The sequence below is a fragment of the Helianthus annuus genome, chromosome 7 (genome assembly GCF_002127325.2).
Source record: "Helianthus annuus cultivar XRQ/B chromosome 7, HanXRQr2.0-SUNRISE, whole genome shotgun sequence".
NCBI classification, from domain to species: Eukaryota; Viridiplantae; Streptophyta; class Magnoliopsida; order Asterales; family Asteraceae; genus Helianthus; species Helianthus annuus.
This window is the reverse complement of record NC_035439.2, coordinates 139,324,445-139,349,948: the sequence shown is the minus strand read 5'-3', so window position 1 is coordinate 139,349,948 and position 25,504 is coordinate 139,324,445. Positions and strand designations below refer to the sequence as shown.

The window sequence follows — 25,504 nt, the reverse complement described above, 5'->3', positions numbered from 1 at the left end:
TATGAGATATACGTAGAGATATAGTATAGATTAAAAACTTATTTAGAAAATATACTATTAATATTAAATTATTATTTTTATAATATATTTCCTTAGATATAGGAATAGGTTACATTATAGTTTTATTATATCGTAGATAGATTTTATTTTAATATTTACGTTTATACTTTTACATCCAAATTTAGGTAACATATTTAAATTGTCCGTGACTCTTTATAATCAGTAATATGTTTTAAATGTATTTAACTTTTTATAATTAGTAAATGTTTTAAATATATTTATTTTAAATAAAATATTATATATTTTTTAAATATGTTTTATAAAAATAAGAATATGACTTAAGATGTAATTTTAAGGAGAGAAAAATTATTATTATTTAAAAGGAGAGAAAATGCAGGAAATCAAAATCTGAAATTAATCAGAACTCAACTCGTGTATTACACGAGGTTTTTTAAAGATATAAGTTTTTATTATTTACTATATATAATTACATTTATTCAACCCGTGTAACACACGGGGTTTTTTAAGATACAACTTTTTTTTTATCATTTACTATACAAAATTACATTTATCCAACCCGTGTAATACATGAGGTATTTAAAAATATAATTTTTTATTATTTGATATATAAATTTAACTCGTGTAATACACGGGGTTTTTTTAAAGATATAACTTTTTTTTTATAAATTACTATACAAAATTACATTTATAACACCTGTGTAATACATGAGATTTTAAAAATATAACTTTTTTATTATTTGATATATAAAATTAGATTTATTCAACCGATACAATACACGTGGTTTTTTAAATATATAAATAATTTATTATTTAGTTTTTTTTTCATTATTTGATGTATAAAATTACATTTATTCAACATGTACAACAATACAATGAGTTTTTAAAGATATAACTTTTTATTTTTTAGTATATAAAATTATATGTATTCAATCTATGTAATAAATAAAGTTTTTAAAGATAAATTATTTTATTATTTAGTATATAAATTCACATTTATTCAGCTCGGTAATAAAGGGTTCTAGGGTAAGTTAAAGAAAAACCATAAAACAATTAGCACCATCTTCGTCTTGCTGTCTTCTCTCACACACACATTAAATACACACCAAAATCCTTCTTCCTCAAATCCCGATTCATTATTATCATCTCTTTCACATCAACAATCACCTGCACACCTATACGTACATTAACATACATACATACCACCACTCATCATCATCATCATCATCGCCGGCGATCTTCTCAATGACAATGACGACCAATGCCGGAGCAGTAGGTCCCTTCGGCGACACTACGTTGACCAAAGTCTTCGTTGGCGGCTTAGCCTGGGAGACTCAAAAGGAAGCCATGCGAGATCACTTCGAGAAGTTCGGCGACATTCTCGAAGCCGTCATCATCTCCGATAAAACCACCGGCCGATCCAAAGGCTACGGATTCGTATGCATCGATCTCGTTTTATCGTTTTTATAATGCATTACTCTTCGATTAGATGTTTTGGAGTTTTGACCTAATTTTTGTTTTCTGTTTCTGCTATCGTGCGCGTTAGGTTACGTTTAAGCAGCCGGAATCGGCGAAAAAAGCGTGTGAAGATCCGACACCGGTGATTAACGGCCGTCGTGCGAATTGTAACCTAGCGTCACTCGGTGCTCGCCGTCAGAGAACGTTAACCGTTGTTCCGCCGTCGCCTCCACCGCCACCGCACCAACAATCCGGTAGGTTTTTCGTTTTTCTAACGTACAGTAGATTTATGCATTATGCGTTTATGATTTTTGTTTTGCGAGTTTCTGATCTGATTGATTAGAATTGTGTATTAATTTGATGAACGTAAAACCTAATGTGAGTGTAGTTCAATCGTACAGTAGATTAGATTAACGAATCGAATCAAATTGTGTATCTATCGATTTGATTATTGTAAAACCTAATGTGATTGAAGTTCAATCGTACATTAAATTTATGATTTATATGCATGTTACCTAAACTATAGCTATAAAAACAAATCAAATTGTTGATCGATTTGATGATTGTAAAACCTAATGTGATTCTAGTTCAATCGTACAGTAAACTTATGCTTCATGTTATTCGAGTTTCTGATCTGAATCAGTTTGTTGAGCGATTTGCTATTTATGATCTGATTAGAATTGTGAATTGATAATTTGATTTGATGATTGTAGGAGCTAATGTGATCGTAGGTCCGAGATCTGGATCTGCCGGAGCGGTTACACCACCGCCTGTAAGTCATGTGCAATGGTACTATCCACCAACGCCACCGCCGGCCTCACCGTACCACCACCAGGCAACACTGCCGTACTACGGTTATGCTCCGGCTGCTTACGTGGCAACAACGGATGTCAGTTACAATCACGTAAGTTGATGAGTGGATCCAGATCAGCTGTAACTGCCATTATTTATCCACGTGGATATTATTTAATATTCAGCATTGATAATTTTGATTTTTTAAATTGTGTAGAAATTAGGGTATACTGGTGGGGCCTACATGAGTGGAGGACACTACTCGCATATGTATAATGGACATTATTCGCCAACTTACCCAATGTATCAATATCATCCTTCTCAAGCAATGGGCTTACCGGCCCATTTCTTTTGTGCTCCAACTTCTGCTGGCCCAATAGCTACTGTTCCTGCTATTCTATCAAAGCCTACACAAATTGCTCCAGCTCAAGGTATATATTATATTGAATTTTAATACTTACACAGTTATGCTACTTGAATTTGCTTTCTAAATTTTAAATCTGAAAGTAGCTATAGTTTTATGTCATAATAAATTATACTAACATAAAAAAGTTGGGGCAATTTCATACATACCCTTACGAACTTGCAAAATATCATATATATATATATAGTCATGCAAAATTATAAATATCATATATACCTTTACAAAGTAGTTGAAATATTATTATATATACCAATTCATTAAAATCAATTTACTAAATGAAAATTTTACCCTTATTTTTTAAAACTTTATCTCATATATGACCTTTAACTTCAAATATTGTATTCACTTATTTTTAGTTTAATTTATTTAGCTTAAATATAATATATGGAGTATACTATTGTTTATATGTCAAAATAAAAAAATAGGTAAACATACATTTTTACAAAAAATATGATGTTAAAAGATTAGTATATATTAAAATTTGAAGTTAAAAAATAACGGTAAAATGATCATATATTAGATTGTTTTTAGTGAATTGGATATATTGGATATTTTAACTAATTTCTAAGGGCAATTATGATATTTTTAGTTTTTGTTGGGTATATATGAAAAATTTCAAGTTTGCAAGCGTATATATGAAATTAATCCTAAAAAAATATGAAAATTATTTAGATGTATATTTACCATTATATAAAGTACACCATCTTTCATATTGCATGTATCTTTATTACTAGGATGTTTTTAAATCATTAAAACCAAACAAGCAATTCGGTTGGTTTGTTAAAAATGTTTTCTTTCCAAATCTCTCCAATTTAGAAGGATTTAAAATGAAAGAAAATTACTTAAGTTTTCCTTTCATTTCTTTTCATTTTCTTCCTTAAAAAAACTGTGAAACCCAAATTCTTTTTTAAAATCCATCCAAATCCTTTTTTTCTTTTTGTTAAATGAAACTCGGTAACACAACGTAAATCCATTGAACCAATCAATGACCTATAAGCAACTAATAGATTTTATAAAAGAATCGTATTAACTTTATTAATCTCATCACTTGTACATATGCTACTTTTGGACATTATGTTTGACCATATTGCCAGTAAGGTTGTGGCAGAATGAATCACATGCTCATCCTTTTTACCCATCACTTACACACACATGGGGCATCTCAACTTATATAAGTTATCATCTTTTACTAATTCCATTAATGGCCCCTACGCTATGCCTAATGCTAAATCTTAGTAGCACTTTAAAGTGAAGTTACTAATTTGTTAAAAAGGTGTACCACATGCTTTGATAGTTGTACTATGAGTGGCTTTGGAACTACTAATGATACAAGTACAGTTTGTTTGGCTGTTGAATGAATAGGTACAGTTGGGGGAAGAGCAACAAATGTGGCTAAAAGTGGCAAATAACAAAAGAGAAGGGGGTTAGAGTGGCTTTTCGGACCAACAATATTTTATCTGATCTGCAATGACCAACTTTTTTTTATTTCCTCTAATTTACATGATTTTTTTTCTATTTAATTTTTATTTTAACTTTATTATTTTGATTAATTAATTACATTCTCATCCTTTAGGCAAATCTAATAACTTATTAGATTCATTCATTTGTCATAACACTCATTCTCCATTTAGATGCAAAACATTTTAAAATAGGCATTGTTGTAACGAATACCGATTAAAATTTCATCTTATATTGATATTTTGATGTAGAAATCTTAACTTATTTGAATAGTAAAGATTTGTTGTATACGTGTAAGATTTGTTGTATACGTGTTTCATTATCATCATACTCCGTAAATCCTACCAATAGCAAATCTAAGGTAAGGTATAAAGAGGGTAAGATATAGACAGCCTTACCTCTATCTCGTAGGAATAGAGAGATTGATTCCAGTAAGACCCCCCGACTTGATAGTAGTTTTGCATCAAGCCTTGGACATAAGACACATAACACTCAGCAACAATTAAGACAAAGGCCGATTAGTGTATGTACTCCCTTGTTTTTCGGCTATCAAAGCTACCGCATGATGCATGATTAACCATCCCCCTCTTTTAACGTTATTTTCACAAAATTAGTAAAATAACGTTAAAATTAATACACTTTCATTGTTGTATATGTGTTTATTGACAGATATATGAGTTACGCATAATTTGTGAAACATAAAACCCTAGAACCTATTAGGTGTTTACCAACCTATATTCAAGTTCATCTATACACTTTTATATACTAGTAGGGTTCCCGTGCGATTCGGCCGGGACAACACTTTGCATTGCGGCACTCGTTTCTGGTAGTTTTCTTATTCGTATAATATTTGTGTTAGCATTATTGTGGTGGATATATGTCATAAGTATTACACATGTCTAGTAATTGTTAAATTTAGAATTTAAATTATCAAGTACTTCAAGAAACCATTGATGCAATAAAGTAACACACGAATAAGAAAAAAAAAGTCTTAAACATAAATAAAAGTTATATAAAGTAGCACGCGAATAAGGAAATATAAGTCTTAAATATAAAAGTTGAAAACTAAAAGCTCGAGTATCAAGTACTTTGCATCATGATGAGATCAATTTAGTAATCATACGACTTAGAAATCTCAAGGATGTCATCTATTTTTGTCACACAACCATTTGTCATCATCGAGATCAACGTCCTCTGGATTTTCTTTTATCTCTTCCTGTTTGATTTTTACATCCTTTGAAGGATGAGTTTCTTCTCTGTTCTCTTCTTTAACTGATACATCAGTAATAGCTGGAGTAGTTTGGAGAACTAGAAAAAAATGTTAAGTATTTTAGTTACATATTTTTATCATGTTACCGTTATAAATAATATAGGATAAAAAACAACGTTCGCAGTTAAAGATAATATAAAAACAAAAAACAAACAATATATCATGTTTTAGAAACATTCATACCTGGGTAAAAATCTGAAAAGATGAATATTGAAGCTCCAAAAATAATAAATAAGATGAATGTTAAGTGTGAGCATAGAAGAATAAATCAAAGTTATATACAACAGAAAATTGAAGTACCTGTAAACCAACAATTCTAAAAAACAATAAATTTCTTGAAGTGAAAAAAAAACTAATGAATTATACTATATATAGAACCAATGAATTAAATAACCTGTAGCTTTTTTTATCTAACTAATATTATCTATATAAGTATTTTTGAACTTATAATTCCTAAAAAAATGCAACACAATCTGGTATTCAGTTTTTGAAGATGTATTATGTTTAGATTATAGAGTTTCTTCCTAAAAGTTTGTTGGTGGAAAACTGATTTACCAAACTTCTAAAAAAATGTTTATAAAAAAAGTTTTATGAAAACGAAAATGCTTCTAAAAACGTTTTTATAATTTTTTTTATGAAAACTAAAATTCCATTATGTTGAATATGGTATTATATAAAGTATTTTAATATAGCCGATTAGATAAAAAAAAAGTGAGGTTTTTTTATGTTAATTTACTACCTGCTAACCCATGTAAGTGTGTACACCCAACCAAGTAAATACACAAACATACAGAATACGGACAAAGCTCATATCAAACCCGTATGTGCAAGATTTCAAGTCGCCGGAACAAATTGGTGAACAATATCAATCAAACAAAAATCAAAGTGAAAAGGGTTGGAATATTATTAAATTGGCAATAATGACAACAACCTAGAGAGTCTTCAGCATTTGAAATATGATAGGACACATTGCTTTAATCACTTGTACACTAATGCATCATCTACTTGTACATTTTATTCCGCACAACAATACTGACCAAGACAACTATCGAAACATCAACAAAAATGAGTAGGTCATCACGGTACCTTTGGATTTTTTTAAAACATTATAGTTTATAAGATATGACAAGAATACGTAAAATAATTATAAGTTTGTTTTGGAAGGAGATAAGTGTAACTAATTAGCCATAATTTTATTAAAATAAAGGGATTTAGGTGTAATAATATAAGAGACTAAAATTTAATTAGTGTTTAGAATGCCAAGTTACCCTCATTTTAGGGGTGTTTTTATAAATACAGAGGGAAGAAGTTCTTATTTTTTTAGATATCTTAAAATACCCTTCCCTCATACATTATAATATTGCATAGATTATTTAGATAATGTGGCAAGTAAAAGGTTAAATAATGGTTTTTAATGCGAATGCTAGAGTTTAAAAGATGAACTACTACTTGTTGGGGTAAATATAAGTCCCTTTTGATTTAATGTAACTACAATTGATGTTTCGACTTTTAGGTTACCGTTATCAATTAGTTTCATTTCGGCTATGAAGGTTAAAAAAATCACAAGGTGACTTATAGTTACGGTTCAGTATATCTATGTTGATTCTATATCGGTGACACTGTAACGGCTTGGCTATTTGGGACCTAAAGCGAATTTAAAGTTGGAGGGCTTTTTTATCCTCAGAAATACGATTTTTTTTATATGTATATTTTAGCAAGATATTTTTTTTTTCGTGTATCATACAAATGACCAAATATACATACAAGAAAAATATGCAGATAAAACTCAATTAATTCAAGACGATAAAACCACAACTTATTTTCTCTCGCATTTCACCTTGAAAGGAACACAATAGAAAAAGTTGAGTGAGTGTGGAACACAATGAAGATGCGTAGTTTGTTAAAGATATCAAACCACTATTAAATTTATGTACTTTATATTATAAAACCACGTAATGAGTTATTTACTATATAGTGTGCTGTAACAACCCGACTTTTGAAGTCAAAGTACAAGTCAAAGTCAAAGGAAGAAAATATTGCTAATCAGATCTGTCATTTCTTACTTGATTATTGCTTGTACTCTCGGGACCTCGATAATGGATGTATGTTAGTTACGCTAATTGGTTGTATGATTTGTATTATGTGAAATAACAATGCGATAAACGTAAGTAAACGCTATCTACTAAACGCTATCGCCTCGCAACTCGAATCGTAGTTTTCGGTATTGTTTTTATGTGTGTGTGCTATTACGTGTTACTTGTGCATGTTTATATTTGTTTTGAGGTGATTATTCGCAAACGCAATCGCAACTCTATCGCAACGCAATCACATCGCGAACTCGAAGTTAAGGTTTACTTTTGTGGTTATTAGTAGTTATGTTATTTGTGTAACTATTGTTTAATACTATCGCATCGCTTACTCGCAACGAAACTCAACGCTCAACGCACGAAACGAAAAGTCGGAAACCAACTCACTCGAGCCATCCGATCGGATGGCCATCCGATCGAAAGGCCCTCCGACCCACAATCTTGCACCGCCTTTCTCTCCTCTTCACCTATAAATACCCAGTAGTCACATCACTGTTCATGATGTGACAACTCTCCTCCGACCCACGCATTCTCAGGCCACTTTCCCTCGATTCCTCGCGATTCTTGTAAGTTTTCATCCCGAATCTTGTACTTCCTTGATCTTTACACACTTTCTCATCAATTTCACCATCAAATCACAACTTTTCACCATGAAAATCTCTGGATTTGGGCTGTTCTAGGATGTTGTCATCATGGGTTCTCATGAACACCAAAGTGTGACCTCATTCCACCAAGAAAAACTCAGATCTAAAGGATTTCCACAGTATTTAAACATAGATTTACCCTAAAGCTAAACATCTTTCAAGTGTATCAAACTTTTCTACAAATATTCTTCACTTTTCACTCAAAACTGTTAGAATCTGGACTCATTCGGATGTTCTACTCATTCTCTGGTAGAGAACCGAGCTGAGAACGGATTACTATCGGAGAGACAACCGATTCACGGCTTGAACATGAAACACCGTCATGAACAGCTGATTCGGATCGAACGGGGTGATTCCCGTCCGACCGGATGAGTTGGATCTGATGAGGTTTCCGTTGTTTGACACGTAGTCATACCGTCTCGGTTAAATCGCAAAACTTTCTAAACTTAACGGATTTTACAAAGTTCTCAAACAAGTAGGTTATCCGAACGAATCGCCGTCCGATCAGATCACCATCCGATCGAACGACTATTCGTCCAGGTGACTTGTGGTTTCAAACACTTAAACAATTTCTGCAAAACTTCAAAGAATGTCAGTTTCAACGAAAGGCCATCCGACCGAACGGTCATCCGCCCGGATGACCATCCGACCGGATGACCTGATCTATAGAAACACTTCTCATTTTTATAAATGCTACCACGAAAACTTCAAAGTTCATACACAAACACATCCTTCCCAAACGAATGACCCTCCGACCGAATGGTCATCCGTCCGAATGACCATCCGTCCGGACGGTCATCCGATCGGATCACCATCCGTTACTCAGCTCACTCGACACCGTTTTACGCACTGTTCAACGCTTATACTGTTGTACTGTGATCAGGCTAATCTCTCAAGCGCTCCCTTCAATCCAAGGTTGTGTTATTTATTTAACACGAACTGTGAGTATACTCGATCCCCTTTTGCTTTACGCACTTTTGGGTGTTACATACGTTACCTGTATCAAAATCACATCGATCACACAACGCAACACTTTTTATACGCCAACCTCTCTCACATGTTATACGTGTTATTTGATGAATGCTTGTATGTTATGTTTACACAGTGATTGTTGCCTGACACCTTAGCAACGACAATACTATAGTTTGGACTCAGCACCTGTCGTGGACAGGGGTTGTTAAGGGTATTTCTTCACGTGTCATAGTGGTGATATGTGTTGCGCATTCTACAACTCGCAGTCATGTCTGTGCATATTTCATTGTCGATAACCTATTTGCTTCACATTACTACGTGTTACATGCTGGTTATGCGTAAATCACTTTCGCTACTATTATACTATTAAACTTGTATGCTCACCTTTACACTATGTGTATTGACTTTTATTTTAACGTATGTGATAGGTGTTTAGGATGCTTATGCTATGCTCGCTGTAATGAAATCAAGTTAGGAGGTCTAGAAACGTCACATTTAATTCTGAGTTGTCGGAACAATTTATTGTCTTTGAGATACTATGTCTGTAATAACTACTTTGCTTGATATGTTATGGTATGGGACGTAACGTTAAATATTTGGTAATATTAGTTGTTATGGATTTCCTGGAAAATCTGTTTCGCTCAGTGCCGCGCCCCGATGTTTCCGCCATCGGTTGGGGTGTGACATGGGCAACACGTAGTGGGCAAATGTGTGTGCGCGCACATGACGTTTTGATTGACAAAAGATAACTCGATTTTGTAAGATTAAGCATAATTTAAAGCACGTATGCTGCAAATACGGAAGCACCTTCAAATAACTTAAAACACTAAGAAATATATTCTACTGATTTGAACCGAGAGATTCAAATATCAAGCTTGAAGCTTCATAATTTTTATCAGAAAATAATCAACCAACTAAACAATGATAAACCTTGGTATTTACACTAAACTTAAACAAATAAAAAAACTAGTTGATACAAAAAAATGATAAACTAAAAGATAAGAAAAAAATCTTTTATATATTCTTGTGTTTTAAATATATATTCTTGTGTTTTATTCACCATCTTCAATACGTCCCAAATTGTTTCTTCCTTGAGCCCAAAGCTTCCCTTTTGAGCCCAATCCCGCACACTAGAAATTACTCAGATCAAATGACCCACTAAATCAAAAGGCCACTATTAATCCTATGATGCTCTTGCAGCAACATATACTTTCCTTTTTAGAAGAGGAGGGGTGGTTCACTAGTGATAGTTTCTATCACTCCCACTATTCAATTAAATCATGTCATGTCATCACCCAATATTCTATCACTAGTGATAGAAATGTAGGCGGGGTGGTATCACTAGTGATGAAATTCTATCACTCCCAAATTTTTTAATTTTCATTTTAAAATTAGAAATTAAAAATAAAACACTAAATTATAAATTTCATTAAACTTTAAAAATAAATTACATAGCCAAATAAAAAAACAACTAAACGGGTGGCATCTCCCAACCCCACTTTGCGTAAATCGCGCGCTTTTGTTGAATGACAACTGACTTGAACGGTTCGTCGAGATGGGCGTGCTTTTCACACAAGATTTTTAAATCATTTTGTCTTTCAATCGTTTTCAAGTGTTCCTTGTACGCCTGCTCGCGTTCAACTTTTAGGGACACAATTGTTTCTTTTCTTTGTTCGGCCTTCTTGAATTGGCTCATTTTCTCCTCTTTGATTCTGAAGATCGACTCCGCCACCGCTTCCTTACCTTTGCTTGACGAATCACCACCTCTTCTGCGCCGTGGCCTTGTGGGTGTATCTTCTTCAACGGGGTCGTCAACGGGTTGATCGGGTTAGTCAAGGGGGTCGTCGTTTAAGTTCATTTCGGGCAAGTTATCCGACGCGGAAGTCGTGTAGTTCCCCGAATCGGATGTCTTTGATCTTTTCGAACCGCCTCGTTTTTTTGGGGCCGTAGGACCACGCATGTCAACCAACTCAACGGGGACCCACTTCGGGTGATGTCTCGCAACTTCCCATGCCCCCACGTGTGGAAAAGTTCTCTTTTTGTACACTCGGCAATACTCTTCGGTGGCTTGTTGCATGATCGTCGCCTCGCTCGCTCCACTTTGTGGGTTTCGGTTCTACAAAAAATATACAATGTTATGTTTTTTTTTTTTTTAAATTCTGTTTTTTTTAACACTGTTTTTTTATTTCATTAAAAAAACTGTTTCTGTTTTATTTAAAAAAAAACTGTTTTTTTATAGAACTGTTACTGTTTTTTTTAATTAAAAAAAATGTTTCTGTTTTTTTTTAATTAAAAAAACTGTTTCTGTTTTATTTTAATTAAAAACGGTTTCTGTTTTAAAAAAAACTGTTTTTTTTATAAAACTGTTTCTGTAATTTAAAAAAAAAAAAAAACTGTTTCTGTTTTATTTTAATTAAAAACTGTTTCTGTTTTTTTTTTTTTTAAAAACTGTTTTTTTATATAAAACTGTTTCTGTAATTTAAAAAAAAAAACATACCTTTTGAATGAAACAAGCGTTGAACTTGCTAATTTTCCCGTTCAAATCCGTCCACTTCGACGTCATTGGGTCCATGTTTCGTATCCTTGCACCGGGAAGTTGCCTAAAATGATTAATGACCCGTCTCCAAAACGCATCCTTTCTTTGCTCGTTGCCATGTTTCCTACTCTCCGAGATGTGCAAATACGCCTTCACCAAGGACACCTCCTCCTCGCTCGTTCAAAGTTGTCGGCCGATTGGAGCGATTTCTTGAACGTCATCATTTTGTTCTTCTTCTTCTTCCTCTTCCTCTTCCTCTTCCTCTTCTTCTTCTTCCTCTTCCTCGTCAAGACTTTGTTGTGGTTCACGCCACGCGCTTGCAAAATGATGGATGAGGGTGGTGTCTTCTAGTAGTGGGTCGAGTGTGTGGGGTTGGGTTTGATACGTTTGGGGTTGAAATTGGTGAGGTTGAAACAGTGGAACGAACGGTTGGTTTTGGTACGTTTGCGATTGAAAGGGTGGATATTGTTGGGTTTGAAAGGGTGGATATTGTTGGGTTTGAAAGGGTGGGACTTGGTCGGGTTCGTCTTGCAACCTAAAGCGCGTCGGCTCGCCAAGATTCGCTCGAACCTTGGGTCTTACAGGATTTTTCTTCGTACCCGAACCTCTTTTTTTCGAACCCCCACCTCTTTTGCTTGAACCTTCCATGTTTCTTGTAAAATTATTTATGAAATCAAACGGAGAATTGAAATCAACGTTCATTTACGCCCCCCAACGGTCACCATCAATGGTCATTTTTCGAATTGAGAACGCGTTATACAATCAACGCGTGATGGTGGTGCAGGCGGCGGTGTGCAAAGAACAACAACGCGTGATGAGGGGTGGTATAACGGACCACCCCGTCCTCTCTTATGGTATCAAAGCATTTGAATGCTCTCTAGTAACCAATTAATTTCGTTTTTTTTACTAATCAGACACCTAACCCTAAATTTTAGAAATAGAACAAACTAGAATATTGGACTCATGCATTGCGGCAGAACCGTTAAATCGAACAAAAATAGACGTAAAAGCGTTGAACCATGCACACACGCAATGCGTGTTGCGGTGGGACTTAAAATCGAACAAAAGATATACGTAAAAAGATGAACAATGCACGCGCGTTGTGACGTGTAACTCTTATAATTTAGACCGAAACGTTAAACATTATCATATATAAAGGAATAACTAAATCAAAACGATAATAAACATAACAATATATCGTTAACCCCTTTTTATATGTATAATAATATATGTATTAGTTAAAAAAATGAAGTAAAAATTGCACCAAAGATATGAAAGACGACTGAAGATGAAATCAATAAAAGTTAATATTTTAATTAAGCATTAGTCTGGAGTATTTATATTTTCTTATTTACATTTGTTTTTTTTTTTTTTCAGTTATGATTCAATTGGTACAATCGTGTTACATGCCACGTGGCAAGCTCATATTAATAAGATGAATGTGGGGCATATATTCATTTTAAGTTTCCATCAAACACTTGTTTGATGTTTGAAATCCGTCAATGCAAACGTTTGTTCCCCTGTGTTGTATCTACCCACAACATTGAAAAATACTAAAACTTACAGGATCAATCAATCAATCAATCATGGGTGCTGAAACATTCGTGGAAATCATTCTTGCAATCATCTTGCCTCCTATTGGCGTCTTTCTTCGATATGGTTGTGGTGTAAGTAATCATCATTCCTACGTATTCAACTTTTTTTTTTTTAAATGTACGGATTGATGGACTATAATGATGTTCGGGTTTGTTTTAAATGCAGATCGAGTTTTGGATATGCTTATTGCTGACATTTTTGGGGTACGTTCCGGGGATTATATACGCAATTTATGTTTTGGTTGTGTAGCGATTCGGAATTTAGTGCTTTTGATGGTTTGAAAATGATAGTGATCCAAGGACTCGAGACTTTTTTTGTTGTTTTGAAATTAGTGTGTGATCCTGTAACACGTTATTTGATTTATTAGTTGGTTTAAGAATTAAGGTTTTTATTCGTTTATTGTTTTAAGATAAAGAAAAAAGGAAAAGAGGAGTTGATCAACATCTTATACAAAATCTCGGTTTTTATAGGGGTGTTCATAAACTGTCAAAACTTACCAATAGGGGTGTTCATAAACTGTCAAAACTCACCAAATCATCCAAACCGATGAAAGTCTGCCGATTTGAAATACGTACGGCTTGGCCCAAGTTCGGTTTTAACAGTTTGCCAGTTTACGATTTGAAACTTGGATCTAGCCGTGTAAACCGAACTAACCATTATCATTTATTATTCAACTAGTATCTATGACCTAAGCTTTGCAGCGGGACTGTTAAGCTGAATAAAAAGTAAAAGTAAAAATGATGAATCACACACGCACGTTATGGTTTGTTAACTCGCAAAAATTAAATTGAAAAACTAAAACATAGAAAAAAATCACTAAGTCAGCTTAGGACCCGTAAGTTTCAAGGGAGTCGTTAAACCGAAAAAAATAGTTGCAAAAACGTTGAACCACACGCGTGCATTAGTAAAATATAGAAAAGAATAACTTAGTTGGCATATGACCTGCAAGTTTTGAGGGAGCCGTTAAACCGTAAAAATAGACGCAAAAACGTTGAACTACACGCACGCATTGCAACATGTTAACTCGCAAAAAATTAGAACGAATCGTAATCGACAAACTTGTAAAAGATGTAAAGTACAAGGGACCAAAGTTGAAAACGGAAAAGTGTTGAGATTAAAAATAGAAAATGTTTGTGACAAATATGTAAATAATGAAAACTATAGGATCAAAAGTGTAAAAAATGAAAACTTTGGGAGTTATGTATAAGATGAAAATTATTGGGTTAAAAATGTAAAAGATAAAAAATAAATGGGTTAAAATATAAGAAAAATAAATAGTATTTTTGTGAGAATAGAAAATTTTGTAAATTAATATAGGTTAAGGGAAAAGATCAAATAGGAAGTTAATTTTTGCTAGGAAGGATAGGAAGCCATAGAATTATGACATGTGGCAACATTTAAAATAAAGAAAAATGGTATTTTAGTCAATCCAACTCCTTCTTCTTCCTTTTTCAAAACCCAGTAACTTCAAAACCCATCATTTTCAAAACCCACCATCTTCAACCATTTCTTCACTTTCTATCTCAATAATCACTACATTATAGTGCGATTTTCATCACCAATCAATGATTCAAAACCCGATCAACGTGTTCTTCAGCTTTTTTTTGAAGAAAACCCAGTTTAATTTCATAAAAAAATCTCGTTTTTTCCGGTGATTTTGGAGATAATCACTCGATTCGTTCGATTCAAGCGTTGATAAGTGTTTCTATCATTCAAATTTCGTCAATTGATGAAGAAATCGGCTTCGATCCATGTAAGAAATTCTTTAATTTCATTTTCACGATCTGGGTTTTTTATTTAGTCATTGCGTTTTACGATCTTTGCAGGGGTCCGGGGGCGGCAGCCCCCGGTAGCGGGGTCCCAGGGGCGGCAGCCCCTGGCGGGGTCCAAGGGGCAGAGCCCCTGGCTCATTTCGAAGACAGAAAAATTAATTTTCCAGAAATTGGCTCATTTCAAAGACAGTAATTCGTAGACAATTCAGACAGTTCACAGTGACAGACAGTTTTATGTGTCCATTGCGTTTTAGAAATAAGAGAGTTTTATGTGGTTTCTGGCTATTGCGTTTTAGAAAAAAACATATTTTTAAGTGTGTTTAGTCATTGCGTTTTAGGTAAAACACATTTTTTAGGTGTTTTCGGTCCATTGCGTTTTAGAATGAGTCATTTTTAAGTGTTTTCTGGCCATTGCGTTTTACAAATAAGACATTTCTTTGTGTTTTTGGTGCATTGCGTTTTAGGTAAAACACCTTTTTATGTGTTTTCTGGCCATTGCGTTTTACAAATAAGACATTTCTTTGTGTTTTCTGGCCATTGCGTTTTACAAATAACTCATTTTTTAGGTTTTTTTTTTTCATTGCGTTTTACGTAACTGGTGGTTTTTCTATTGCGTTTTACGCAACTGGGTTTTAATTTTTTTTTTAAAATATAGCAATAGTATACTCGTTTTAAAGATAAAAAAACGCTCGTTTTTTGGTGCAATTTTTATAAAAAAATAATGTCGTATGAAAGAGTTATTAACGTTTAAAAAATGGGGGGAATTGGAGGAGAGAGAAACTATTGGCTTGGATTGACTAGAATGTCCTTGAACAAAATCACGCACCTCTTTTTTTCCTTTCAATTTCTCTGATTTAATCTTAGCCCTTGATTAACTTGATGGATGGTCAAGATCACTTCCTAGCCTTCCTAGCCAAATAAACTTTCTATTGTATCTCCATCCTATAGGTTAAATAGACACTATTTTAGGAATACAAAGTTATGATTTTATATTCATGAACAATCATTATCAGTTTTTTTTTTTTTTTCAAATATAATACAAAATTATGTTTTTTTTTAATTTAATATTTTTTTTTGTCTAAACCACAAGACCAAACATGAAAATCGGTTCAGCCGACCCATATAGCCTGACCGATTCTGTTTGTATTTTTCGAAAACCGTAGGTCTACTAGTTCTGTCCAAATTTTCCATCAAAACCAGCCGAACCAGACTGTAAACACCACGCTAATTCTTGGCGGTAATGATTGTGACAATGTGGCCGACGACGCATAGGTGGTGGGACAAACAACGGTCATAGATGATGTTCACCCATTTGGACCATTCTACGTCATACCACGTGCCCGTTTTGATCCATTGTATAATTCGAGCATATTCAAATAAACATCGACATGTACGACTCAAACAATCCATATTCTACAAAATGGGCCATCGACTCATCATGACTTGTAGATACAGATATAAACAATCAAATTAAAAGATAACAATCCCATTTATAACTACTCATCAATCACAAACACAGTCGCGTTTTCCTTTTCAAAATCATGAGATGTATGATCAACCACCTGCACAAACACGAATTCCAGTCACCGTTAAGTTTACAAATAAAACACGAAGACGAACAGCAATCATATTCAACATCTCACATTAGTATTGCTGAGTTCAAGATTGTAGAAATCCATTGAGTCCGGCTTAAACAACGGGCCAGCATGCCAAGTCCCACGGTTCAGCTTCAAAAACTTCGGACCAGAAATTTTGAACACGCGAACACTGTCAACTGCAGGAGGCTTGAACAAGTGACCCCTGTTCGATTGCAAAACATTTTCACCCTTTTTTTCATCCGCATTTGGATCAACTATCGATGACTTTGCGACTCCAAGGTACCAAACATCCCCGCTAATTGAACCGAGGCATTGGGTCACACTTGCGTGATGTGTTATTTTGGAGAACTTGAGAGCGCGATCTTGAAGATGCATGATATAAAACCTAAATTACAGTTTCGAGTTTTTAAAATCACCAATGCTAACAACGCATATATCATGAACGCTAATCTAGACTCTAGAGAGGCGTTTATTTGACCATGAATACGTTGAGAACTGTGAGAACCACGTAATACACTTGTATCTTTAGCGTTAAAGGGACACAGTTGGAACCACGTACAAGTGCTTTATGTGGTTCTCGCAGTTATCAACAAAAAATTGGTTTTGAAGAGAACACCCACCCCCCCCCCCCCCCCCCCCCCTCTTTCTATAGATAAGTGACAATTATGTGATTTAGGAAATCAATAATCAAACCAACTGATATCAACTATCAACCACGCTAGCAACAATCGATATAACTTACAAGAAACAATACAAATAATTCGGAAACCTGACAATCTGCAAACTAGTTTCAATTCAGCGTATACGAAAAACTGAATTCAAACTAGAACAATTATATAATTCTGAAATCAATAAACAAGCCAATATATATGAATTATCAACCGCGCTGGCAACAATTAGTAAATCTTACAGGAAAAAATACTAATAAATAATTCAGAAACTGTAGGGGATTCCTAAATAAACGCTTGGATAAATCTGAGTCGTGGTATCACTTTCAGACTGAAATAATTCGATGGTTCACACGTTCTTAACAGGTCAACACGTTTAGGATACAATAAAATTTGTGTCTAAACAGGTCAAAGACCTACTAGTGACCTTTTTATATTTGCAGTGCTGTAAAAATCGCGACTAGTCGGCGATTAATCTCTAGTTGGCCAGTAACTGAGTAACTTTTCGTTAATCAGTCCATTAATTGCTAGTCGGACCTAGTCAGATCTAGTCGGCCAGTCAAAAATCGGCGATTCCGGCAAAAAACCTGTATATTCCGGCCAAAACCTCTAAATTCCGGCCGGTTTCCAACCAAACCATGTGAATTCCAACAATTAATCTTGTATACTTAAAAAATGAGTTGAGTAAGAGTTAAAACCTAGCTACTTAAAATATTTACGTATAAAAATGTGTATATGTATACATAAAACTGAAAATTACATATAAAAAACCCGATCCGATTAATCCCGAGTAATCCCGGGTAGTCGCTAGTCCCACCTCACCGATCGACTAGCGACTAGCGAGTTTTCCAACCTTGTATATTTGTAATGGATGTTGTGATTTGACTTTTATGAATTTTTGGCAATTTTTGTTTCACTAAACAGATTCCTAAATATCACATCGTGTCCCTAAAGAGGTTTGTTAACAGATTGTTTCGTATTTACCTTTTTCTAAACAAGTCGTGTGTTCGTATTTGGAAAAATAATTATAGTGTCGTGTCATCGTGTCTTATCATGTCTTGTCTAACTTGTTATGCCAATCCTATCAACAATCAATAAATCTTACAGAAATCATTCAATACACTCTACAAACTAATTTCAATACTTAGTATCAGAAAACCGAATTCAAGCTCAAACAAAACCCTAGAATTAACAGAGAGAGAGAGAGAGAGAACCTAGGAGTGCCTTGGGAGAGATCGAGTTGTGCATCGTGAGGGCCGAACTGGTCGCCGTCCGGCGACGCCTGAACCACTTGACCGAAGTCTTTGAAGGTCTCCGGTGTTGCTTCGATCGGCTTCAGTTTCACCACCGTTGGTTCCATTGATGTGTTGACGCTAAACCGTTGGTGTTGCAGGAGGATCTGATAAGACTTGTTTAGTACTTTAGTTTTGTTTATGTTACACCCTTGTATTTGTTCTAGTTTAGAAATACACCCTATGTTTTTGTTTTTGTTACATTCTTGGTAGAAGTACTTGGCTGTAAAAACAAAGGTCTCGAAGGCCGAGTACTCCCCGAGTACTTGCTATAAGGTAGGTTGTCGAGGCCTGAGTACTCTTCGTTTAGGCCGAGTACTTATCGAGTACTCTCGAATCCGACTAGGGAGCGCCTAGTGACTTTTGCGATCATGGTTGTATATGTTAAACACTTAACTAGGTTAGAAGTATGTGTGTTAGGGGTTGAATAAATGAAATATTAAATAGTTTTTCCCAAAAGTTGACAGACTTGAAGGATATGTATCGAGAGCTTTGATCGATTTGGGAAGATCAGAAGACCTGCTATTAGAGGAGGTTACGGTTACACCTTTGGCTTGCTTAAAAAACAGAACTTAAGCACCACAAAACGCAATGGGATGTCAAAATATATGGATCAACGAGAGGAAACAATGGACGTGTTCAATGGTCAAATGCAACAATTTCTATATAATCAAGACTTCACATGATCGACTAAGTGATAAACATTTAGGAATTATAAAACAATATTTTAGGATAAGATATGATTTGAAAGGTAATTTTTTTTTTTAAATTAAGGAATCTTTTACAAAGTGGTTAAATAAGAAAAGCGGGAAAAAAATATTAAACTCACAGAATTGTGACACGTGGTGCAACTAGTTACTTATTTATTAGGTATAGATTGTAGCAAACCTAGAATTACTTTTATTGGTGTCATTTTTTAAAAAAATGATGATGAGTTTTTTTGTTGATACATAGATTATTTGAGCATCTCCATCGCGACACTGTTGGCGGTAATTCCCGACTCATCACAAGTCGGTGAACTTGAGGGATCAATGTTGACAAGTTGGTCATAATTGGTTAAGTTTCCTAATTAGATTATAATTATATTTGGTAATGTCTTGGTCACCAAGTTAGGGTGATTTGGTAATGTCTTGGTCACCAAGTTAGGGTAAGCCTATATAAACCAAGGTAGGGTTAGACATTATTAAGAGGCAAGACTAGAGACAAACCGAGATATGGTTTAAAAGTCTGTAATCAGTTTTGAGTTATTTTCTGATTAATAAGATTGAGAGTTATTCGATCTAAATTCTCTTCTTCATCTTTTCTATTCGGTTTGATTGTCGATTGGGACTTGAATTGGTATCAGAGCCAAGTTCAATCGTCGATATCAACGGGTACTCGGGTTCTTAATCGGCGGCTAAGGAGTTTAACGGGTCGACGATCAAGAAGCTTGAGATCGGAGCAAACACGGTATTGTTATTGTCGGAGTAGCGGCAATAAGTACATGCGTCGGCACCATAGGTGAGTTGCTGATCGACGAAATCGGAAAACAAGCTGGTTTTCTGGTCGAAACTACGAGGGTATCAATTTCATTTTTTTTTCTTTTGTCGGTGAGAAATTAATAGAAGGCATAAAGCAAATTTTGAATACTGGTCCAAAAAAAAAAAACAAAATTTTCTTTCAAAGTTGTTTGATTGAACGAAAGTGAACAATATTGATTTATTTTGTTATTGGCTTCGAAAATCCAAAAGATAAAATTAAGTTGGTTTAATTTTGTTTTTTGGTGTCATCGAAATTCAAAGAAAAAGAAAAGACAGAGTTGTTTTTTTCTTGGATTTTAGTTTTGAGTTTAACAAGTGGGTTCGATTCAAGATTCATTTTTTATTCGGTTTCGAGAGGTATTCGTGACCGGGTTTCTGTGAGCAAACACGTTCGATTCTGAAAAGTTGTTCAGAAATCAATGACGGACGGGAACAGACCACCGTCGGTTATGGTCAAGGATCAAAGTACCACAACTTTACAGTGTCCAATGTTAACCGAAACAAATTACAACATCTGGGCGATTCGTATCAAGGCAGTATTCAAGGTTCATGGAATACAGCAAGCTTTAGAACCAGGCGAAAAGGAGGTAGATGCCAAAAAGGATGACATGGCAGTTGCACTTCTACTTCAAGCAATACCCGAAGAGCTCGTGTTTCAGGTAGCTCAATTTCAGACTGCAAAGGAAATCTGGGAAGCGTTGAAGACACGGTATGTTGGGGTTGAACGGGTTCGAGAGGCAAAGCTTGAGCAACTGGAGAATGAGTTCGAATCCTTGAAGATGAAAGAAACAGAGACAGTTGATTCTTTCGCGGGCAGAATAAGTCGGTTGGTTACCAAGGCAGCCAGTTTGGGAACCACCTATGAAAACAGAAAGCTTACCAGAAAGTTATTAGGCTCTGTTCCAGGGAAGTATGTTCCAATTGTAGCTTCAATTGAACAATTCGCAGATTTGAAGACTATGACGTTTCAAGAAGCGGTCGGTAGACTGAAGACGTTCGAAGACAGGATTAAGGGTATCGAGTCTTTAGCAGAAAATCATGGTAATCTAATGTTTGCCAATGGTGAGTCATCCTCGAAATCCAAATCCTATGAAAATACGCGAGGGCGTGGGCGAGGCGGTTCAAGTTACCGAGGCAGACGTCAAGACCAGGATGATGAGGGCCAAGATGGAAGCCAAAGTCGAGATGGTCAAGATCATGGGTCAAAGCAGACGGGTCAAAGAAGAACCAACGATCGTCAAAGAGGAAGGAAAGATAGATCACATGTTCAGTGTTACCGTTGTGATAAATTTGGTCACTTCGCGTCAGGATGTCCGGATCGTATGAAGAAACAAGATGAAGCTAACTTAGCTAAAAACGATGATTTTGATCCATCATTATTCATGATGAGATGTGATCAAGAAACGGTTTTTCTGAATGAAGAATGGGTGAATCCAAAGGGTTTCGAGACTGAGCCAATGGAGAAAGATACTTGGTATCTCGACAACGGAGCATCGAATCACATGACGGGTAATCGAGCTTATTTCTTTGAACTTAATGAACGTGTCACGGGAAAGGTGAAGTTTGGAGATGGATCTTGTATTGATATACGGGGAAAGGGATCGGTATTACTTGAAGGGAAAACGGGGGAGAAGCGCCTGTTAACCGATGTTTACTACATACCGAGTTTGCAAAGCAATATCATAAGTCTTGGTCAAGCAACGGAAGGTGGATGCGACATTCACATGAAACGTGATTTGCTAACCATTCATGATGATACAGGAAAACTTATGATGAAGGTGACAAGGACCAAGAACCGTTTGTACAAGATCAAGCTCAAGATAGCAAGTCCCGGTACACAAGCTAACATGATTGGAATAAAGAATTTTGCGGGTAGGGATCTACATAGAGTTGAACTGAAAGATGATACAGCAAGTACGAGTCAGAATTTTCTCAAAGATCCAAGTTTAGTGAAGAAACCCAAAATTCAAAATCCAAAGAAAAATGTTCAAAAATTCAAAGAAAAGGTTAAGCAATGGATTCAAACCCAAGGAGGTACATTTAATGATCCAAGAAAGCTAGTGTTTGCTCAAGGTCGCAGCCGAGTCAATGGTGGTGCGAGTTCTTTTGACCAAAGGACGAGTCTTGGAAAAAGGACTAGTCGAGTACAAGGTCGCAAGAATGTTCAAGCTAGGAAGGAGCCAAAAAACACAGCTAGAGATCAAGATGAGTTCTATGAGAATCAAGACAAAGAAGACATGTTGGAGCCAACCTATTTCGAGTCGGAAATTAAGGGGGTGATTGTTGGCGGTAATTCCCGACTCATCACAAGTCGGTGAACTTGAGGGATCAATGTTGACAAGTTGGTCATAATTGGTTAAGTTTCCTAATTAGATTATAATTATATTTGGTAATGTCTTGGTCACCAAGTTAGGGTGATTTGGTAATGTCTTGGTCACCAAGTTAGGGTAAGCCTATATAAACCAAGGTAGGGTTAGACATTATTAAGAGGCAAGACTAGAGAGAAACCGAGATATGGTTTAAAAGTCTGTAATCAGTTTTGAGTTATTTTCTGATTAATAAGATTGAGAGTTATTCGATCTAAATTCTCTTCTTCATCTTTTCTATTCGGTTTGATTGTCGATTGGGACTTGAGACACATGTGGCAAAGTCTGAAATTTCAGACTCACGCCACGAACTCCCACCGCTATTGGAAGGAGAGGCCTGAAAGCATTGAGTCCGTTTCCAAGGACTCATGCATACCAAGGGTGTGGGCTCCACACACAACCAAATTTGTTTTTTAATAATTTTTTATATAAAAGCAGAGTGTGAGGTGGAGGTTTGTGGTTAAAGAAAAAATGAAAGTTTTTAAGGTGGATGTCGATAGATATAGCATGTTGAGGTAGAGGTTTGAAAACAACCCCAGTCCCAACGTTGGAGATGCTCTTAATTTCTCACAGTGTAGCAACACGTAATGCCCGTTGTGTAACATGCGTTATTGAGTGATGGGTATATTAGGTCATATAAAGGATTCATGTATGTTAAAAGTAAAGCCACCTTTTGATCATAATCATATCAGGCATGAAGAAAGTTAAGTTCATGAGTGTATACTTCCTTTATTAGTTACATATCCAGACCCAAAGTGGATTTATAGATGGAGAAATTAAGTATGAATGATGAATCAAGTCAAAATAACACGAGCGTTGATACATGCATGGATAAGTACATGTGAATCTAAACCAGCAAAGAGGCATGCTTTATGGCCATCCTACTTTTTACCAGATTTATAGCATGATTGTAGACGTTTATTGGCATCAAGTTTATAATTTCTTGTGTTGATCCAAAGATGATATGATTACTTGATAATTAAATATTCATAGTTGGTCTCTAATCAATAGCAAATTAATTAAGACATGTTTGACCCTCCACACGCCCACTAGCTCTCAAGTATTTAGCAAATAATAATTGTACCAATTACCTTTTATTCTTTTTTTTGAACGGCCGACATAAATTTTATTCATTAACTAGCAAGATGCTAGACACCAAATGTACAATATCATATTACACCAATTAGGCCGAAGCCAAACCAACACTAATTAAACGCCGAAAATCTGCTCCAAACTTCCCACGACAGGCTCGTCTCCCTGGATCTATTTTTAACCCAAAGATAGCCAAGCGACTTAACTTCTTCCAAGACTTTAACGACATTAGGTTGAATGCTGTTAAAGATTACCTCATTACGTGTCTTCCAAATACACCAGATAACTATCTGAATAATTACTTGTATTGCCTTCTTTCTTTTCCGTGATCCCGGACTGAAGTCATGAAGATCTAACAAATCCTTGAGTTCGAACGCCACAATTGGAGGAATATTGCACCATAAAGCGACATTCTGCCATACTGTTTGACTGAACTGACAAGCAACAAAAAGGTGTTCACTTGATTCCACATAATCTCCGCAAAAAACACATGTCGCATCTGCGATATCGATTTGTCTCCTACTCAAGGCTTCTCGGGTTGGGAGTCGATCCTTTTCTGCTTTCCACGCCACCAAGCCCACCTTTTTCGGTATCCAACTATTCCACGAGAAAACCCTGCTTGGTAGAACTCTATCGGCAGTGCTTAGAAATCTTTTTATGCTTGAAACTGAAAATAAACCTGAATTATCCAGGTTCCATATCTGTTTGTCTACTCCAAATGAAACAACAATAGCGCTTAGCAGGCCCATCAGGTTATGCAGTTCGTCACTTTCCAGCCCGACTGATATGGGCCTAACCCAATCCCAATTAAACAGTGGACTAGGACTAGAAAGACTTACACGGTCAGCCACCTTACACAGCTTGTTAATTTCAAGGTTAAATAGGCTAGGGAACCTCAGATTTAATGTTGATTCACCCACCTAATTATCAAGCCAAAAGGAAGTATTTGAGCCATCGGCTATTACTGCTTTGATAGCCAGCCTTAGATCTATTCCTCGTCTGATTAAAGCGTCATTGATGCCCACTATTTGTTTCCATGGACCGGTAATAGAAACTTTAGCGGGGATTGCTGACCAGGATCTATTATTATGGTGAAACGCCCAAATAACATTTCTCCATAATCCTTCTCTCTGTACCCTGAAGCGCCACCACCATTTTGCTAACATAGCAAGATTAGCATCTTTGAGTGCACCGAAACCGAGACCTCCATACTCAATCGGAGCTATTGTTTTTTCCCATGCTACCCAGTTCATTTTTGCTTTCTCCTCGTCTCCTCCCCAGAAAAAAACCCGTCTAATCCTCTCAAGGGAATCAATAACCTGTGCCGGTGCCTTGAATAATGAAAAATAATACGTAGGTAGAGAGTTTAGAACGGATTTAAGTAGTGTGATTCTTCCACCATACGATAAATGTTTAGCCTTCCAGATCGATAATCTGTTTCTAAAGATTTCAATCACGGGATCCCAGTTTCGGATAAGATTCATGTTGGCTCCAATAGTCAGCCCCAAGTGTTTAAAAGGAAACGACCCTTTCTTGCAGTTCATTATATTCGCCATATGTTGGATTTCCGCCTCACTTACACCAATACCGTAGACATTGCATTTTAAGAGATTAACTTTGAGCCCAGAAGTGAGATAAAAACATCTAAGGATCCTTCTAAGATTCATAATATTATTATAAGACCACTCGCCAAGAAACATGACGTCATCCGCGTAAGTGAGGTGAGAGATATATGGGCCGACATTTGCACATCTTATGCCTCTGAATAAATCTTCCGAGATTGCTTTCTTCATCATCCCAGACAAAGCCTCCATAACGATGACAAATAGGAATGGGGATAGAGGATCCCCTTGTCTAAGACCACGTGTACAAACAAATTCACGAGTGGGGGAACCATTTACTAAAACCGACGCCTTTGCTGAATAGAGAGTCGCCATAACC

The 25,504-nt window shown here is 35.6% G+C and overlaps 4 protein-coding genes across 5 annotated transcripts; 2 read left to right on the top strand and 2 right to left on the bottom strand.

Annotated features, from left to right (window-relative positions):
- Positions 1-1,100: 1,100 nt before the first annotated feature.
- Positions 1,101-4,356, top strand: LOC110868769 (probable RNA-binding protein ARP1). Of its 2 annotated transcripts, none has more exons than XM_022118024.2 (5): positions 1,101-1,455; positions 1,565-1,730; positions 2,190-2,380; positions 2,486-2,699; positions 4,055-4,356. In XM_022118024.2, the coding sequence occupies exons 1-5, from the start codon at positions 1,264-1,266 to the stop codon at positions 4,099-4,101; spliced, it is 810 nt and encodes a 269-aa protein (XP_021973716.1). In that variant the 5' UTR covers positions 1,101-1,263; the 3' UTR covers positions 4,102-4,356. The 2 variants fall into 2 exon arrangements, with proteins under 2 accessions (XP_021973716.1, XP_021973717.1); XM_022118025.2 differs by having other exon boundaries at positions 1,103-1,455; positions 4,031-4,356.
- An 8,803-nt stretch (positions 4,357-13,159) lies between these two features.
- On the top strand, positions 13,160-13,634 carry LOC110867383 (low temperature-induced protein lt101.2). Its single transcript, XM_022116438.2, has 2 exons — positions 13,160-13,326; positions 13,421-13,634. The coding sequence occupies exons 1-2, from the start codon at positions 13,246-13,248 to the stop codon at positions 13,502-13,504; spliced, it is 165 nt and encodes a 54-aa protein (XP_021972130.1). The 5' UTR covers positions 13,160-13,245; the 3' UTR covers positions 13,505-13,634.
- Positions 13,635-16,378: 2,744 nt separating this feature from the next.
- LOC110868768 lies at positions 16,379-18,704 on the bottom strand. The gene is made up of 3 exons (XM_022118023.2): positions 18,508-18,704; positions 16,671-17,010; positions 16,379-16,589 (listed from the first exon to the last, which is right to left on the bottom strand). The coding sequence occupies exons 1-3, from the start codon at positions 18,651-18,653 to the stop codon at positions 16,524-16,526; spliced, it is 552 nt and encodes a 183-aa protein (XP_021973715.1). The 5' UTR covers positions 18,654-18,704; the 3' UTR covers positions 16,379-16,523.
- Positions 18,705-23,676: 4,972 nt separating this feature from the next.
- On the bottom strand, positions 23,677-24,312 carry LOC110867012. Its single transcript, XM_022116160.1, has one exon. It carries the CDS (start codon positions 24,310-24,312, stop codon positions 23,677-23,679), a length of 636 nt encoding a protein of 211 aa, XP_021971852.1.
- Positions 24,313-25,504: the final 1,192 nt, after the last annotated feature.

Coding starts and splice junctions, on each gene's coding strand:
- LOC110868769 (XM_022118024.2), top strand. CDS start 1,264: ATGACAATGACGACCAATGCCGGAGCAGTAGGTCCCTTCGGCGACACT. Junction 1,731..2,189: donor GCCACCGCACCAACAATCCG/GTAGGTTTTTCG, acceptor TGATGATTGTAG/GAGCTAATGTGATCGTAGGT. Junction 2,700..4,054: donor ACAAATTGCTCCAGCTCAAG/GTATATATTATA, acceptor TTGAATGAATAG/GTACAGTTGGGGGAAGAGCA.
- LOC110867383 (XM_022116438.2), top strand. CDS start 13,246: ATGGGTGCTGAAACATTCGTGGAAATCATTCTTGCAATCATCTTGCCT. Junction 13,327..13,420: donor TTCTTCGATATGGTTGTGGT/GTAAGTAATCAT, acceptor TTTTAAATGCAG/ATCGAGTTTTGGATATGCTT.
- LOC110868768 (XM_022118023.2), bottom strand. CDS start 18,653: ATGGAACCAACGGTGGTGAAACTGAAGCCGATCGAAGCAACACCGGAG. Junction 17,011..18,507: donor CTCTCCCAAGGCACTCCTAG/GTTCTCTCTCTC, acceptor ACTGTAATTTAG/GTTTTATATCATGCATCTTC. Junction 16,590..16,670: donor TTGAACTCAGCAATACTAAT/GTGAGATGTTGA, acceptor GTGTTTGTGCAG/GTGGTTGATCATACATCTCA.
- LOC110867012 (XM_022116160.1), bottom strand. CDS start 24,312: ATGGGCCTGCTAAGCGCTATTGTTGTTTCATTTGGAGTAGACAAACAG.